The sequence below is a fragment of the Nylanderia fulva genome, unplaced genomic scaffold (genome assembly GCF_048542155.1).
Source record: "Nylanderia fulva isolate GAGA-0341 unplaced genomic scaffold, ASM4854215v1 Scaffold7, whole genome shotgun sequence".
NCBI lineage: Eukaryota > Metazoa > Arthropoda > Insecta > Hymenoptera > Formicidae > Nylanderia > Nylanderia fulva.
This window is the reverse complement of record NW_028190807.1, coordinates 2,567,123-2,584,510: the sequence shown is the minus strand read 5'-3', so window position 1 is coordinate 2,584,510 and position 17,388 is coordinate 2,567,123. Positions and strand designations below refer to the sequence as shown.

General features: G+C 40.5%; 1 protein-coding gene and 1 long non-coding RNA gene across 2 annotated transcripts in view; one reads left to right on the top strand and one right to left on the bottom strand.

Annotated features, from left to right (window-relative positions):
• The window catches only part of Sema2a (Semaphorin 2a), a 187,241-nt gene that overhangs the window by 26,048 nt on the left and 143,805 nt on the right, over window positions 1–17,388 (top strand). The window contains exon 2 of the mRNA XM_085488440.1: window positions 5,462–5,579. Within this exon, the coding sequence (XP_085344566.1) occupies window positions 5,462–5,579 (118 nt within the window). The remainder of the gene's footprint in view (window positions 1–5,461; window positions 5,580–17,388) is intronic.
• Window positions 30–2,901, bottom strand: LOC114934672 (uncharacterized). Its single transcript, XR_003820330.2, has 3 exons — window positions 2,465–2,901; window positions 1,994–2,116; window positions 30–1,046 (listed from the first exon to the last, which is right to left on the bottom strand). It is a non-coding gene; the product is annotated as an uncharacterized LOC114934672 (long non-coding RNA).

The following is a 17,388-nucleotide window of genomic DNA, read 5'->3' as shown; positions in this document are numbered from 1 at the left end:
ATGTATTTATTATATTGTTTTTTGCATCATTCACTAAAATTCTATTCTTAAAAAAAGGTCGGAATCGAAATCACATTCGTTCGTTAAATAAGTTCAAAAAAAGAAGACTTGCCCTTTCGAAACATTTCTCACACCCTCGATTCATTAGTGAAAAAGCCAGTCTACCCTGATTCGACGAAAAGACAACCCTCCGCTGGGGATGTAGATCTGTATAACGATGTCGCATACTTCAAGATCCCCACAACAAAGTTTCTATTTGCTTAAATCGCGAAACCTTATGTCGGCCTGTCTTGTAATCACAATAATGTATCTAATACAGAAGGTTAAATCATGCTAAGTGAAAAAAGAACAAAGAAAATAATCGCTTATAAAGCATTGAAAATTCTCTGATCTTTCTGTTTACTATTCTCGTCTTTATTATATTAATTAAATTTTTTATAAGAGTTGAAATAACTTTATACTCGTGAATACTTTCCATCGCACGTTTAATTATAATTTTGTTAACAATCGTGAAAGAAATTATAAATACGAGATAAAATTACATCGTTATATGCTTCAATGAAAGAATATTATCTCTCTCTTTGCGCGAATTATTCAATGGAATACTCACTCAATAAAACACAGTGCTACCATGAACAGATCGATGCAAATGTATTTTAAGATTTTTCATCTTGCACACGTTTTAGCAGACTCTTTTTTTTACGTCGACTACTTCACTATAAACCACCAGAGTTGTTATATCGGGGTGTGACGAGATAGCTTTTAGAAACTTCAAAGGATTTGAGCCGCCCATTTGCCGTCTTCTGCGCCGTGATAAACGTACACGATCACCGTCGAAACCGTCGAACCACCGGGTGTCTGATCGCGTCCGGATGAAATTGTCTGTAGATGGAATGTCTTAGTCAACTATCGGCCACTCGTGAACTTCACAAAGGCTGCCATCATGTCTGTCCGCAGACGGCAGATAGCTGTGTGATCGGTGTTCCCGCCGTAGTTTCCACTGTAATCGTGCTAACGAGCTAGAGCCGCCTTTCTTCCTCCGTTTCCTATGAAATAAAAAGATCTTGAGGAAGCTCGTTTGAAGGCATGCTAGCACAGTGATCGCGAGTACGCGGCTCTGGGCCGATGCCCCTGTGATTCCGTTAATGGGACCTGCGTGTTCTCAGAACAAAGCTGATCATTCGCCGCCAACAACTGTTTTAAACGGTTAAATATAATAATAGAGATAGCGACTCTCTCTCCCTAAAGAAATTAAACGAACGAATGAGTATATATATATATATATAAAATTAAGACTTTAGTTAATATGAAATACATATTTAAATTTTGTAACAGACGAGAGAGAGAGAGCTAGATGCGGATGGTAGTCGCGATGGTAGTTTCAAGGAAAAATGAATTTTCATTGAAACTTGATTAGTTATGCACAAGGCACAAATTTTCCTTAATACTACCGAGTAATTTTATAAATCTTTTCGAGATTGTATTTTTAATAAACCCCTCTGTCGATTCCCGATTCAGCGACTTTACCTCGATTTCGCCTATGCTTCTTTAGGAGGGATAGAGGGGTTTATTAAAAATAAAATGTCTCGAATTGAGATTTATTAAATTACTTTATATCGCGCGTCCCGAGGAAAATTTGTGCCTTGTGTACAACTAATCAGTTTCAAGGAAAATTAATTTTCATTGAAACTGACTCACTATCCACGTCTGGACCACTCATCTTTCTCGCGCGTTAAAATATAAATATAAATATAAATATATATGTATACATATAACTACAAATAAATGAATACATAGATATATAAGAAGTTTGATACATAAAGATATCAGAAAATTTGGCACAGTTCAAGTATCGCAATGTAATGCACACGTATATATTGCACGGATACTTGTGGAATAATCTTGAAAAATCGAACTGGCCACGGGTCTTGTTTGGCGCTTTTAGACATGGACCTGACCGTCTAGAATCTAGATTATAAATATTGATCCTGACCGTCCTTCAGTCTTGAGTGCACTCGAGAACTCCCTCTTGTCCGGCATTTCTATACCGAGGTTGAGTCGAGGGGGATTCTTCATGGCGAAATTGAAATCGGAGAGGTTCCTCGTATACATTCCACTAGAAGAAAAATCAGAGTCGTACGAGCAAATTAAAAACTTGAGCTATCTAGTTTCAGCGAATCATGTCTCCACATTACATCAATAGAGAGATTCAACAAGAATTGCGATCAATACAACATCACACAAATACACAGTAAAAGTAGAAGATTAATTGTTGAATCAAAATGAATAGTATTAGAGATAATGTTTTATAAAATATAAAGATAACTCAAAATAATATATATTTTATTTTATGTAATACGATTTTTCTTGGAATCGTACGATACATTTAACAGATTTAAGTATTGCAGTGAAATGTAAAGTCTTTTTGGTTGGAAAACATTCAATACGAAAAGAAAGTACAAACGATGAAGGAAGGTTGCCGTGGAAGTTGCTAATTCCAACAAGGTCGAAGGAGCCAGGCTTAGCCGAAGACCGCCGTCGGGTTTTAGGCTTTCCGTCCCCCTGGCACGTCTTCGTAACCTCTAAACCGGTTTAACCGAGCTCTCGTTAACTTCGTTACCGCTAATGCCTGTTGCAATGTGGCTAAGTGGCTATTGCTGCTTTGGGCGTTCTGGCCCTGAGGCCTGCGATCCTTTCCCAATTACTTTACTACCGTCAAAGTCGCGATTCCATTAATCAATTAACACGAGTTACAAATTTATCAGCAAGACTGGTACCTGAAATAATTAAATATATAACTTGCAAATGACTTTTCACTGTTTTCGAAAATCTTATTAAATAATTTTTAATTCGAATTTATAATTACAATTATTTTATTAAATATTCTTCCTTATAATTCGTAAATTTTACGCGATAGAATTGTTTAAAAATTTTTCAATATTAATTACACTAATTACACTGCAATGTCATTTATCTCAATTATTTATTGCTAGGTAATCCGCGTGCTTGTCAACATCACAGTAACATAAAGCGGAGTTTAAAGGGTCGCTCTTAGAAATCGTTTTCCGATACAGCGTATACATAGTTATACACGTTCTTCCGTGTGCGTGTACTCGAGCATAGCGCGTTCATCGATAAGTCTTACAGGCCGTGAGCGACCAAAGGAATGTCCAGTTACGTGTACTTGTAATCGTTAAAGCAGACGGAGACAGCTGAGCTCGGTGGCTTTGAGGGTATCGCGCAAATTACAGATCCAAGGACGAGCGTCCTAGAAATGGCGCTTTGCGTAAAGCCGAAGTCTGATTAAGTGAGGCGTTTTAGTATGCCATGAGTGCATCGCTTCTCGAAAGCGCACTCAAGACCTGAGGAACCGAGAACGTTGAATCGCGGGAATACCGGTGGGAAATCCTGAAGATGGTACTTCGATTTTCTCTTCATTTGATTCCATCTTTATCGTCCCGTTATGTGAGCAGATGCATTATAATTAAGAGTAAATTCACCGTCGCACGCTTTAATCTCTGCATTTTATTACTTTACGTTTCGCGCATATTGAATTTCAAATATTACGCAACTAGGATTATTCACTATGAGAGACTGTCGCAAAGATTATTAACTTGAGTTGATGTTATATTCATATAGTATCTGCCATTTATATGATAAAAGTTTTTATCTTTTATATGCGACACAGAAATGTTTTCATATAGATTCATCTGTCTTTTGAGTGAACGTGGAAATTTCGAGATCTATTGTCTACTATTATATATTTATCTAGTAAAGTTGACTTATCTGCGCACAGATATCAAATAATTAATAAATGAGTTATATATAACAAAAATTAAAATATTTATATCTTTTTATCTCTGAAAGTAATTGATTATTTTAATTATTAATGAGAATTTACGGTTAAAATAACATCGAACATATTATTTGTTTAATTTTCAATTACGTATATAATAAAAATATATCGTTATGTATCTAATTGAAAATTATTTAAATAATGTCATGTTTGATGTTATTTTAAATACAAAAATCTCAATCCCCTTCCGTCCTTCCTCATTAAAATTGCTTCCTAAAAAATAAAATAAATGTACAAATATTAGTTTTTATTATAAAATAATTTACATATTTGCGATTTTTATTATTATGGGAGAAATCTACCGTTAAAATTTCAAAACTCTTTGATAATAATTTATCTCTCTTGCTCTCTCTTCGCTCTTGCTTTCGTCAACGTGATTTATGGGACATTTCGGAAGGATAAGTAGATCCACGTTTCTGTATAACTAATGATCACCCATCTATTGTCACATATAATCGGCATTATATTATTGACATGACACATTTGTGCATATAGAAAATCTATAATTTTATTATACATTTTGTTTATAAATGTTATTTTACAGTAATGTAAAATCATATGACATTATCACGAGACTTTTGAATTTAGTATGTATCGTATGTATATACTTAGTATTGTTAATTTAGTTGTCTGTTTGGATCTTTGTGTTTCGAGCTAGCAAAAAAAAAGTGCCTGGGAAATACAGATATTGCGCGCGGTAATGTTATATACATACTCGTCTTCTAGGTGAGAAACTTTTGATTTACGATGCACTGCGCCCGACCAATATACCGGAGTCGCGTTGCTGCAGCGGCACAGTAGAAAAGTTTTCCGGAGACCAAGAACGCGCTCTATTAGTACCATTCGTTATTTTATTTCCTCTCCGATTCCGTGTGTGCGCGAGCGGCTGTATAAGAAAAGGTTGCGAGAGGCGGAGGAAGCTCCGCAGCTTCCGCGCCAGAAGGAGGCGGAGTATCCTCTGGAAGGATATCCGCCGGCGCGGCGGTTCCAAGAGACTCGGATAGTTTTTCGTCTCGGAAAACTGGTTATTGATACTGCAGTGCGCGAACTTCCCCGGAACTTTCCTGCCCCACCCCGTCCGGGAATGCTCGCCGTGCTCGAGTAGAAGCACGGCGATAAAAACATATTTGCCCGAGCGCTTCGATGTTAACAACCTCCGCCGCTGTTCTTCCTCGTAACGCGTTTGTCATTACTTGCCGGCGTATGTCATTACGCGCCACGTTCAAAAACTTGCTCGCTTCGACATGTTACGTACGAATCGGAGACATCGCGATTCATCAAATGCTCTCGTAATTGCTCGTACGCGCCAGTACTTTACGAAGAATCTTGGCCAGTCGCCAATCATCGTTTCTCTCACTAGGCAGAGACGTCGGTATATATTTATAATTCAGTTAGTTAATCGCTGCTGCAGCACATGTGTATTTTAAGACACGAGTTTTGCTTTCTCCCCAAAGTTCTTTACAGCAGCGATATTTATAAGCTGCTTCTTTTACGAAGAACACTTAATTTTAAATTCTATATTATAAAAATTATGTAATTAAGCGATTGAGATGTCATGCGACTTGTTATTCAATTAATCTTAATTATCTCGTGTTTCTGTTGCAGTATCTAAGTGCTAACAGAATGGATACGTCAAGAGTTAGAAGAATGGTCGGTCTGCTTTGGTTCGTCTTCTTTCTCGCTGCGGTCTTGGCCGAGGGAACCCTGGAGAAGCTACACGAAGGTGAGTACTCACTTAAATATTTTGATTTCCAGCAACACTTGTTCTCGATAGAAGGGTAAAAATTAACCCCCTTCCCCCGATAACGAGGCTGAATGCGAATGCGAAGGCGAAAGAGAACAACGCACAGACAGATGGCTATGAATACCCCTTAAAGTAGCTTTTCACTCTGCAACCAGCTCATTCTCCGCGCTTCATTCTCCGCTGCTGTTCTCTTGGTTTCACGTCTCCGTGTTTTTCTCTCTTCGCCCCTTTTCCGTTTGTTCTCCGTCTCTCCTCGATACTCCACAGTCCCGTTCATCTTTCCTCGTTTTCGTCTCTCTGCCGAGACGGCATCGTCCTCTATCCGCCTCACTCCGGCACGACTGCCCGTTCTCGGACCAGTAGTGAGATAGACGTTTATCTCTCGTTTCTACAAACTGTGCTCGCTCGTGTTGCGAGGCAGGAAATTCAGGCGATCGATAGGATACCGCATCAGAATCACTCACAGACGAGCCCTCATTTCTCTTGCATTCTTACCGCTGACTGTAATGTTGCAGTAAGATGATTGCCGTTTCTCACATGTTGCGTTATGTATTTTCCTATGATTTTTTTCACTAATGCTATTTGTAAGAATGTCATACGTTTTTACGTATTTCAGTTTCTTAGCTTTATAGTTTGTTATATAGTTCTAAACAATATACATATATTGCATATTCAAATTATCTATATATTTTTATTTAATCGAAACTTTCATCTATTGATAGTATCATCTTAATTTATTTTACGAGAATTTTTAATATTTTGTTTAAAATTCCGTGTTACAATATTTAATTTTTTTTCACTTTTGAAGCTGCATTATAAACGTTAATAAATACCCTATCATTTATCAAGAAGCTTAGTATGCTCTGTCGGGAAATATATAATTGCGAAAAACCAGTCACGCCCCTTCAACCGGTTATTACGCTAACGAGCCTTCAAAGGTGGAATATTCAATACATTAAATTGAAATTTATCATCAGCACTACCGTGCTGTCAGTACCGTCGCATTAAACGACCGTAGTGATATTAACGACGTTTTTCATTATATTCGCGATATTACCCAATTGAAGGGACAGTAATCTTTCGATGAGCGTGGCAAAGGATATATGTATATATAATATATATATATATATATCTGTTCTTGATAATCTTCTTATTTAATCGTCGATACGGAGTCTCACGTGTCACCGCGTTGTTCTCTCTTTCGCCTTCGTGTTCGCATTCAGTCTCGTTATTGCGATTTCGCGTCATCGCCGCGAGCGATATGCGAGGAGAGTAGTAACGTTGACGATCGCGGGATACCGCGAGAGCATCGTATGATTTAGCCGTAAATTCGATCTGCATAACAAGGCAGGGGATTTCTCATGAATAAAGTCATTGGTATTTCGATATTAATCACGCCTTGCCACATCACGAGCGAACGAACGAAGTCAGTCATGTCCGCCCTCATTTTTCATTCTCTTGGCGCGCTTTCGGATGTCAATCATTGGCGGTTAAACGAGCTATCGGAAATTTCAATTTTTTTTTTCGCTCGAGCGGCGCGTCACGATTTCCTCGATATTTAATTGCATCTATTATGCTCGCGCGAAATCTCGCGTGCGACATAATAATGATTCATATCGCGCTTAATGCAACTATATTTGCCTCTTTTTTTCATTTTTTTTTCTCTTTTATGCGCTGTGTGTATTTACAGCAATAACATTTCGTTCGCGCTCTTTCCGATCTCTTTTCAATTTGTGTTAGAACTACGTAAATATTAGATGAGAAGTAGTTTTCGATACATCAATATTATTGGACACGAATATCAATTTCTCATTTCTGTCTAAGGAATAACATGCTAAAGTAATCATTTGCATAGCTTTTAAGGAGTTTATCTATTATACTGCAACGATGATAATTAGGAGCTTTTGCTGAAATTGATCGTGGAGATAAAATTGCGGATTCTCGCGTTATAAGTGACCGACTGATGCTCAAGCTAAAGCGGTTTTGTAGAGTTTTCTAGAGAGTTATCTATCGCGGTCGTAGTAGGTAGCTTAGATAGAGTATCTACGCTTTCCGGCCGATAGATCCTCCTTCTCCTCTTTTTGTTGTTTCCTCTTTAGTTCTCTGCTCACCAGCATACTGGGTTATCTTTTTTTACTTTTCTCTCTCTCTCTCTCTTTATTTTCTGTGAGATTCAGTAAGCCACATTGTGACTTCCGACTGAATAAGCATCACCTTACTTCCGTTTCCGAGGATGTGGCCTTTGATGTAATACCTACGCCATTGCGCCTATTCCTTTTCTACTTTTTTCGTCGATGTCGGAACCTATCTGTCGTCTTCCTGGTGACCATTCGCGTCATCGTGTTATATGTATATTTCTTTTGTACATACATGTATCTTCCTTTCCTATCTTCCTGGTAGCAACATGTTTTCTTTTGCAAAAGATCATGGTTTAAATCTTTTTAAAACTTTATTTGCATCGTGCTAGAAGTAAAGAGACTCGTGAGAAGAATATTTCATGTAGACGATTTTTTTATTGCCTTATTATTTTTAAATAGACAAGTCGATATCACACAATTGCATTGAATGATGAATGCGTTATCGGTTTAATCATCGTGACAAAATCGGAGTATTCAGTACGTTTTATCGCATACAGAGATATGGTGTAGATATTACTCGTATAAAGAGTGAAGAATAGCCACAATTATACGCGACAGCGAGGAGTGACGTCGCGATTCATCAAACAGCATTAATCTCTCTCCGTCGTGAGTGAGATAAGGCCGCGCTTTTTTTGCTCGCGCGAATATACGCACGTCCGGCCGAAAGCTTTGTTTCTCTCGCGCGCGTTTCGCGGATTCGCCGATCCTGCTTCCGGCTTCCGGCAGACTTCCGGCCTCCATGACACCCATGAAAAATTGCATTCATCCGTCGACAGCGTAGCGTACCTCTTTCTGATGACGTGAGACGCGACGAAATCTCTTTTTTCGCAGAGCCTCTCCGTCTTTCGCAATTTCGCGCAATCTCTAGCAACATAGTGTCAATCTTTTTTTCCTATTTTTTTTATCAGTCTTTCGTGCATGTACTTCCTATGTCGATTTCTATCGTCTGTCATCTTTTCGTTACTCCGCACTCTCTTTCTCTTTCTTTCTCTTGTACTGTCCTTTCGCTCTTTTTACTCGCTGAAACTGTTTTCCCCTCCGGGCCAGATCACATCCATCATCCGAGGCAACCAAATCTCGGCATTTGTTGAGGTCTTCATCCTCCGACTCTACATGGTCACATCCTCAGCTCCTTTCAACGTCGATGAAGGGATCGTTGCTGACGGCTCCGACCCGATACCGTTTTACCATGTACATTCTCATGTGTCGGCAACTCAATTTCGTGTTATTTGTGAGCCACATTTTATACGCTTGCTCTCAAACGATGTTTGCTTTCGTATATAAGAGTATACGTATATGTTAAAAATATGTAAGATAACGTACTCGTGAAATCCTATATCGATTTAACAAAAAAATATATCGAACTGCATAACTCGAATTATATTTATATGTTGTATTGCGATTAATGTTACAGTTTATATTATTTTATTTAGTAAGGAATTTCAAATCTAATATTTTTTTAATTCTCTTAACGTAGTAAGGTCTCTACAATTTCATAACTGATTTAATTATATAATTATTAGGATTTCTTTAGACATAGCTGGAGCCTTTCGATGAGATTTAATCATGTGATTTTGCTGTTGTCTCGTCGTTAAGCCAAATTGCGTTTCTAGATTGTCTCATTACTTCGAGTTATTCTGGACACCTCGGTTCCCAGATTAGATAAGGTGGGAGTCAGAGGATTGAACTAAAATTCGTGTTGTTGTGAAAGCTTGGTTCAATTATTATATAGTATCTACAGGGTTGCAGAGTAACTTGTGTATCTTTATTATGTTAGTCGATTATCGACGATACGCTATGAAGGTTGATCGATTTCTCTCAATAATCGTGTTTTTTATTATATCAAGACTTCAAGTGTTTAAATATGATTTAAACATGACATATTGGCACAATAATTTCGACTTGACTCGAAAAAGAAACTTGTTTTCCGATATATCATAAAAAAGTCATCTCATTATATTGCCCTATCGATCTTATGGAAATAAACGAGATACATATCACATTTGCAATCATATACATATAATACTAAATAAAACCTAATACTATAGAACTATTTTTATATGAGTTTATCGTACTCAAATATACATCGAAATAAATGTAAAAATCATTTTTAATTCTTAATAAGACTATATTAAAACTTTGGTTTTTTCATATGCTCTTATTCAAAGAAAGGGTGAAGAAAAAATCAATAGCAGAGTTAAATGGTTCGCCAGCGAGAGCGATCTTATAATAATAATCGTTATAGCGGACGGGTCAACGGGCCAGCGATATAGTCTACCTTTTGCCGTAGTTTTCTACGTGATACGACACAACGGGTCATTGGCATAATGAAGAAACTTGGCGCGGGCTCTCCGGCGGAGAAAGATTTTCGGGGCGAACTTTTCCTCGTCGATCCCGCGTGACGACGCGCGCGATGCAGGCCAGTAAGACCGACAAGAATAACGGTATGGCGGACGAGGAGGACGACGAAAAGTTGGAAAATTCGTTGAAGCGACGCCAGGGTTGGCGATAGGACAAAGAGGGACACGGAATGGCGGACCGGGGCACGTTTATCTTGCACTTCTTGCGGCCTTCGTCGCTCGCTCGGTTCCACTCCTGTTTCCCTCCTGCGACCGCCACCTTTCTACCCTCTTCTTCCCTCTTCTTTTCCGCTCTCGTCCTAGCTACCGTTTGTTCTTTTGATTCTTTCCAGTCACTTCACCGCCATTGCCATTGCTCTTCCTGGCGTTGGCTTCCAAAGTAACCCCGGGGATCCTTGTGGAAAAGTTTGGTTATTTAATTTCCTACCGCGGTCCGCCAGTTTCTCTCCCCCTTTCTTCTTCCTTTTATATCTCTCAGGACTCTCGCTCTCCGCTATTCTCTCCACATCCCTCTCGTTTCGCCGTCACTCATGCTACGAAACCGTCCACTTCTCCGCGACGGACGTTATTTCTTGTCGAGCTCTTTATTGTTCGTTGCGGGATAACTTTTCAGAAGAAAAGATTTGTCGCGCGTGATTTTTGCGAAGGACAGGATACGACAGACTATCTCCCTAGTTTCGAAAATATTCCCGCATATCTAATATTTTTTTTCTTTTTTTTTTTTTCGTGTTCCTACAGTTGAATACCTCGGTTTCCCTTTCAACGTTACAGCGATTGCACGAAAGATTACCTCTTTTTACATACAGAACATTCGGGTAGAAAATTCGTTTAGAAAAATCTCGATTGTGCTATAAATTCAGCATACATAGAGATCGGTTAGCGTTAATGTCAAGCTATTTCCCAAATCTTTCCGACCAAACTGATGCCATCTTTTTCCGTCATCGACCCACATTGCTTGTTTTTATTCAACTCTATGACCGCTTCGACCTTTCGATTGTGCCATTGAGTCGTCGCGTTATCCAAACGAATCTTTTCGAATAAGGGTCCGCCGGCACATTCCCGGATATTCGCCGCAGTATATACAACGGCTCTCCATGGTTCGTTCGCGACAGCGACTGTGATCCGGATACCCGCGTGTGAGAGAGCGCGTATATACGTACACGCGCGATGCACGCGTGTGGATATAGAAGCGCCGGCGTATAATTCAGTTTTACCCTGAAACGACTCATTTATATGCGTTCGTTTGATTGAATCTCTCCCGCGTGGTACCAGCGCTCTCTCGTTCTCTTTATCTCTTCCCCTGTCGCTCTCCCTTCTCTCTCTTTCTCTTTCGTTCGCACCCTCCCTACCGTTCGCACCCCGATAGTCGCCTCTTTTCGCTATGTGCGCACAGCCTCTTCTCTTCCCTTCACCCTCGTCAACGCCAACGCGGTTAGCTGTTTCAATTTCCCCTCGCCGCACAAAACTGAAAGGCGTACCTGTCGTCTATTCTGTTCACTCGTGGTTCTCCTCGTTTTGTCCACCATACGTTTCTTCCTTCTGCAAATTCGCTATAGCTCGCGCGTTTCTGCGCATTTCGCACATATACGCATCGTGTCCGCCTACGCATGACGCGCATATCATTACTATGGACATCCGCAACATTATTGTTGACCATAATCACGTGGAATGCAATCGAGCCTGTGGTTGAGTAATCGTATGTGCGTTTGAGAACAGTACGGTCAACCGCGAATAATGGAGGAAATGCTGAAATTAAACGGTAATAATATTTGTGAATTTACATGTGATATTTGCAAAAATTTCGATAATGTATATATAGGTATTATTTTTTGTGAAGCGCGGTAAATCTCGGAAATAACAAAACAATATTTGTAAAAAGTCGGCCGATCCTCGAGAGACGCGCGGCAGATTTTTGCATATTGTCATTTTTCAGTTAATGCTTCGTCTATTTCGTAATCATCTAGTTCGAGGTGGAAATGCGTGAAACGCGGACGATTATACGAGGGAAAATTCGATGGGAATTGAGCTCTAGCTGCGTAGGGACACGGAATGGATCTCCCCACCGTCGTATTTTAGGGTGTACGCGTAATGCAATTATATCTTCACCCTCCGGCTTCGAGTTCATGAATATCAACGCTCGTTTGATTTGTATAATGTCGAGTTATTGTTCCGGAATCGAAACATCGGAAAGGGACCGCGTTATTCCGGTTCAAGTATCAGCGACAGATTCAGCGAACGAAGATATTCGAAGCAACATTGTCTTTCAATCTTCACGGATTATAACGGATGCGTATTACATGTTCGCAGGTATTTACTTATTGCGGGGGAATATATTTCTCGTAAGACATAATGTGCTTAAATCGCTAGAACGATAATTCACAAGAACGCTTTATTGAATGTTCCGATAATTATCGCCGCCTATCCGCTTCACTTTAATCAAGCATCTCGACCTGAGCGATTAACCGGCCCGCAGACACGATTAACGGCAATCGTCCCGAGCGTGCATATACGATGGAACCACTGGGAATTAATAACGCCACTAGTATATACGATATCGAAATGCGTCTGCATGCTGGTCCGCGGCTTTGGTAACCGTTCGCAACGCCACGATCTAAATGCCAATAGGGACGATATTACTTCGCACAGTGTGCGGTCGCAAGCGTTTGGCCGTAAACATTTTATTTTATTTCCGCGTCCCCTAGGTCGTTCCAAATTCAATGTATCGAACACACTCTCGACTGTAAGGAATACGCTCTTTGTATTTTTGCGCATAGAAAATTCGGGGCTCTGGAGATTGACAGGAGAGCATTAGGAAGCGCAAGGTATCATTGGCAAAGCTTAAAAGAGCGCGACTTGCACATCGAAAGTTTCCCTGACGAATCTTCCAATATAAGAGTAATCACTATTTTATTGATATGTTTTAAGCGTACTGGGATTACGGACGCATCGATCTTTCTTGTCGGCCACTCGATACTCCGACCTGTATTCGACATTCAATTGACAGTTCTAAAGCCCCAAAGTTCCGTACCGGCGGGACGTATCGATCCCGTCCGCGAGCCACAAAATGCTCTCCAGGATGGACCGTTTATTCCGGCTGCTTGCTGTCCAATGACTAATTACTTCAGTTAACTGCTCGTGAAAAATGCACTACTGCCCGAATACCCCGAAAACGGAATGTATAATCAGGCCGAATTGGTCGGGGGGCGAGAAAGGGAGAGAGAGAGAGAGAGAGAGAGAGAGAGAGAGAGAGAGAGAGAGAGAGAGAGAGAGAGAGAGAGAGAGAGAGCAGGGATCAGGGGCAGCAGAGTGCGAGCCGGGTACGCGTCCACGATCGTTTCGAGCGAACGTCACACCGCGGTAATCACTGGTAATGCAGATGGCGGCTCACCGATGGACGGCATTGACAATCAGCTATATAATTAGAGGCCTCGCCCACCAATTAAGCCGCATTCATCGAGCGCCGGGTTGTGCGCGAGCGTCTGCTCTCGCGAAAAGTCTGCGGACGGTAAGCGCGAGTTAATTTGCGGCGCAAGCAACGCTCGTTAACGTAATTATGCGTTCGACTATTTCGCTGATAGTGCGGCCGTGCCGCATCGCCGTGAAAAATAAAATATATCATACATACGTCGATCACGAGCGACAGACCGTGCGCGTTTAGACCGGGATAATCATTATTAATACCTAAATGCGGACGCGCTATCTAATATCGGTCGTAGCCCATTCGGTTAATTCGAAACTCTCGCGGCCCCACGTATACATTATTCTCACCTGACGGAAGATAAACGTCGATATGAGGATTTCACATCGCCGCGACATATTGTCGTGACAGGCCGCTTCCTGGGCGAGATCCATTTATATAGAACTAACGCGACTAATATTTCAATGTCGATCGAAGTTACTATCACGCGCGTGACCCGCGTAACGACTCGCTCGCGAAATACGTGGCGTTCTCGGTTTTTCTTTTTTTTTTTTTTTTTTCGCTTTCCCCGACACGCCTAGATACACATGCTGAATCGTTTAACCGTCGCACAATTGCACCGTCCAATCTCGCGGATCCGCCAACGACTTGGCGGATCTATTACGACACGATTGGTCGCGATCGAACGGATTCTGTGGATTAGAATCGCTACGTGAGAATTACCGTGGAACGGGATCGTGACTTGTTTCTCGTAAGCACCTTATGAGAAGAGGAATCTTAAACGACACGAATACCGCGGGTACAGCTGCGCCTTTCCGCTCAATACGGATATAATAATCTTGCTTGGTCGCGTAAAAGTTCCGTTTTGTATGGGATCGTTAAACTCGAAATAATACCACTGCCGTTTCAGAACTAAAACCATTTGTACGCTGTGTAATCTTTTACGCGCGGTTCTCGCTAAGTTCGATTCTGAGTAAACTTTTTCATCATTATGATCTTGTTCGTTCTTTTCAACCCATATTATCGAATATAAGCGTGCTATTAAACGAATGATATTCATTATAAATTATTTAATATTAGTATAATAAATCAATTATATAAAATTGGATTAAATCTACATTATATTATTATAATATAGTATGCACACTGCATAATATATTAAAATATAATTGTAAATTATAAGAATGAGAAGAATGATATTGATAAAAATGTGATGGATAATATTTCTGATTTAAGACATTTTTCGATTATGAAATCGAAAAAGCCATTTTTTTATTATACAAAATGCTTTATTAACATTGCCATATACATGTCGTGTGCTCTCTCAATATAATTTCTATTATATTTGCGCTGACAAAACCGCAGAACGGATTTGGACTAAGGTTCGCGGTTTCTTGCAGCAGCAGTGTTTAAGCACTCGCTTAACGCTGAGATCCACCACCTGAAATCGCGACAATTTCCACGACTGTAGAAGCGCGATCCGGAAGAGAAGATTCTCTCGAATATTCTTATCGAAAGCTATTTTAGTCGAGCGGATACTACCTTCGCGCGATTACACGTCCGCGCTTCTATTTCTCCCTTCCAATTCTGTAGAAACGAGCGACACGTTTATAGGATCTTCTCCTGGCATATAGGTTTCAATCCTAATTCGATCGGTCTTCACTACGTTTCGATAATGTCGAATGTCGAAAACGTTTTAATAAATAAACGAGTCATTTCAATTTATTAAAATGTGTGTCATGCTTTATGACAATTACAATTTATTCATTGTTATATTATTATTAATACGAAACAATCCAAAGTACATTGATCGCGAAATATTAAATCTTTATTAGAGATTTATGTCACTGTATGTAGCCGATTTGTAAATTCAAGTGTGGGATGAATCGACGAAAGCTTGATATTAATTTGCTCCTCGTGCGATCCAATTCTTTTTGCGGATGTCAAGCAAATCTGTTGGTCCGAAGCCACAAGAGGGCGGACACAAGAGCAGTTATAAAATGAACGGCTTTGTGCCGTCGACGCGTGATACATCTCACTTAAATGCGGCGCACGATGTCGCTCGGATAACGGGACACGACAGGCGCCTGTTTGCAGCGGTTGCTAACAAGACGTGAGAGAGTGGACTACACGAAAACGGGCGCCAACGCCTTTGTGCGCCCCACGTTCTTCTCTTTTTGCACTATTATTACTCACCGCGCCGATGTCTATTGCCCCGATACCGGGCGAGACCCCGGTATCGGACGCAGCTGGCTCGCACACCACCATGCATAATCGTACACTGATGAACGTCCTACACACGGACGCTCGTCGAGCTTAACGCGTTGCTTGTACGGAGCAGTTTAATACGGCTGGGTGACCGTAAAGCCTCGGTTCCACGATGCGAGACGGAGGTCGAAGCGGGAAGAAGGGCTGCTCCGCCAGGGGGTGGCGGTCCAGGTGTCGATATAATCGAGAGGCTGGCTCGTCATCAAAGTGCCACATAGACCTCATAGTATAGCACCAGTGATGGCGGCGCAACGGCAGCAACGACGACGCCGACGCCGACGGTAGCAGGCAGCCCTCGTTAAAGCAAAAACGCGAGAGATGATGGATGGATGCTAAATTGCATTAATTAAATCCACCGTGACACCCTCGGCCGACGCAGCCCTTGGTATCACTCGGCGGCATTGCTCGGGCTTGTCTGTGATCGAGACGTGAGCCGTTTAACGGGGGTATGGGTCACTTTGATGATCACACCCTATGTAGATCCCCCCATCTCCTCTGTCTCCTCTCCCCTTCGTCTTCTCTTCTTCCGTATTCACCTTCCCATGCAACACCCGTCATACTAGAGAGGTATTTTGTCAAAGACGATTTACCTGACGAGAGTATTCTGCGAATCAGAACGGAATGCGGACTGTGCGAGACGCGTTTCACTCGGGCTGGCCGCGACGCAACAGTGCGTTTTAATCGACCGCAGACGCACATTAGTTTCGTACTAAAATTAGCAGGCATGAACGAGGCCTTGTTTCCTGCAGCGCCGCTTGCGAAGAATCTCTCCTGAAAGAACAGTGGATCTGCTATTGACAAGTCGCGCATATATCGGTTGATTGGAGCAAAAATAAATTGTGTAATATTTTTGATTCCTCTTGATTAATTTTGATTATTTCCTTGAACATTAACTATAATTGTTTAAAACATTTGTTTAAAGCGATATAATATTTTGTCCATAATATTATTATGTCCATTTCGAAATTACGAGTTTTTAGAGTACAATAATATTTCACTGGAAAGAATAAAACTTTTTACACGATGACGAGACATATCATATTTCTCTGTTATATATATTTTTCTGAGTTTCATTTCTTAGCAATATGGATGCTTCCGCATCGCAGCCATTTATCTAAAACGCTTTAAATATGGATTAGAACAAAGTGCGACGATCTAAATTGCGAGAATAATTGGACGAGAATGCGAGAGTTATTCCGGGCTTCATAATCGAATTGGTTAAAGTTGAATATATAATAAGATTTAATGTCAAATTTGGTAATCATGGATAAGAAATCCATTAAAGATATTATTAATTACAGTTGTATTTTGCAGCGTGTAAATAATTTAGAAATGATTATTAAATTCTATTTCTATCGTAGGAGACTGTTTTTTGCATTTCTATGCGAAATCCAAGTGTTTTTTTAATCAGCTGCTTTGAAACTTATATGATATATATATATATTACCCATCATTCAATACCCGTAAATCATATATTATATATAACTTGAAAACCCATTTACGTTACATCGAAGTTTAATGCCTCCTTTCGGATAGGAATCAGCGGAACCGTGCACGCGCAGTCTTTGTAAATTCAACATTTTTCTTTGACGTCTTCCCTCGCT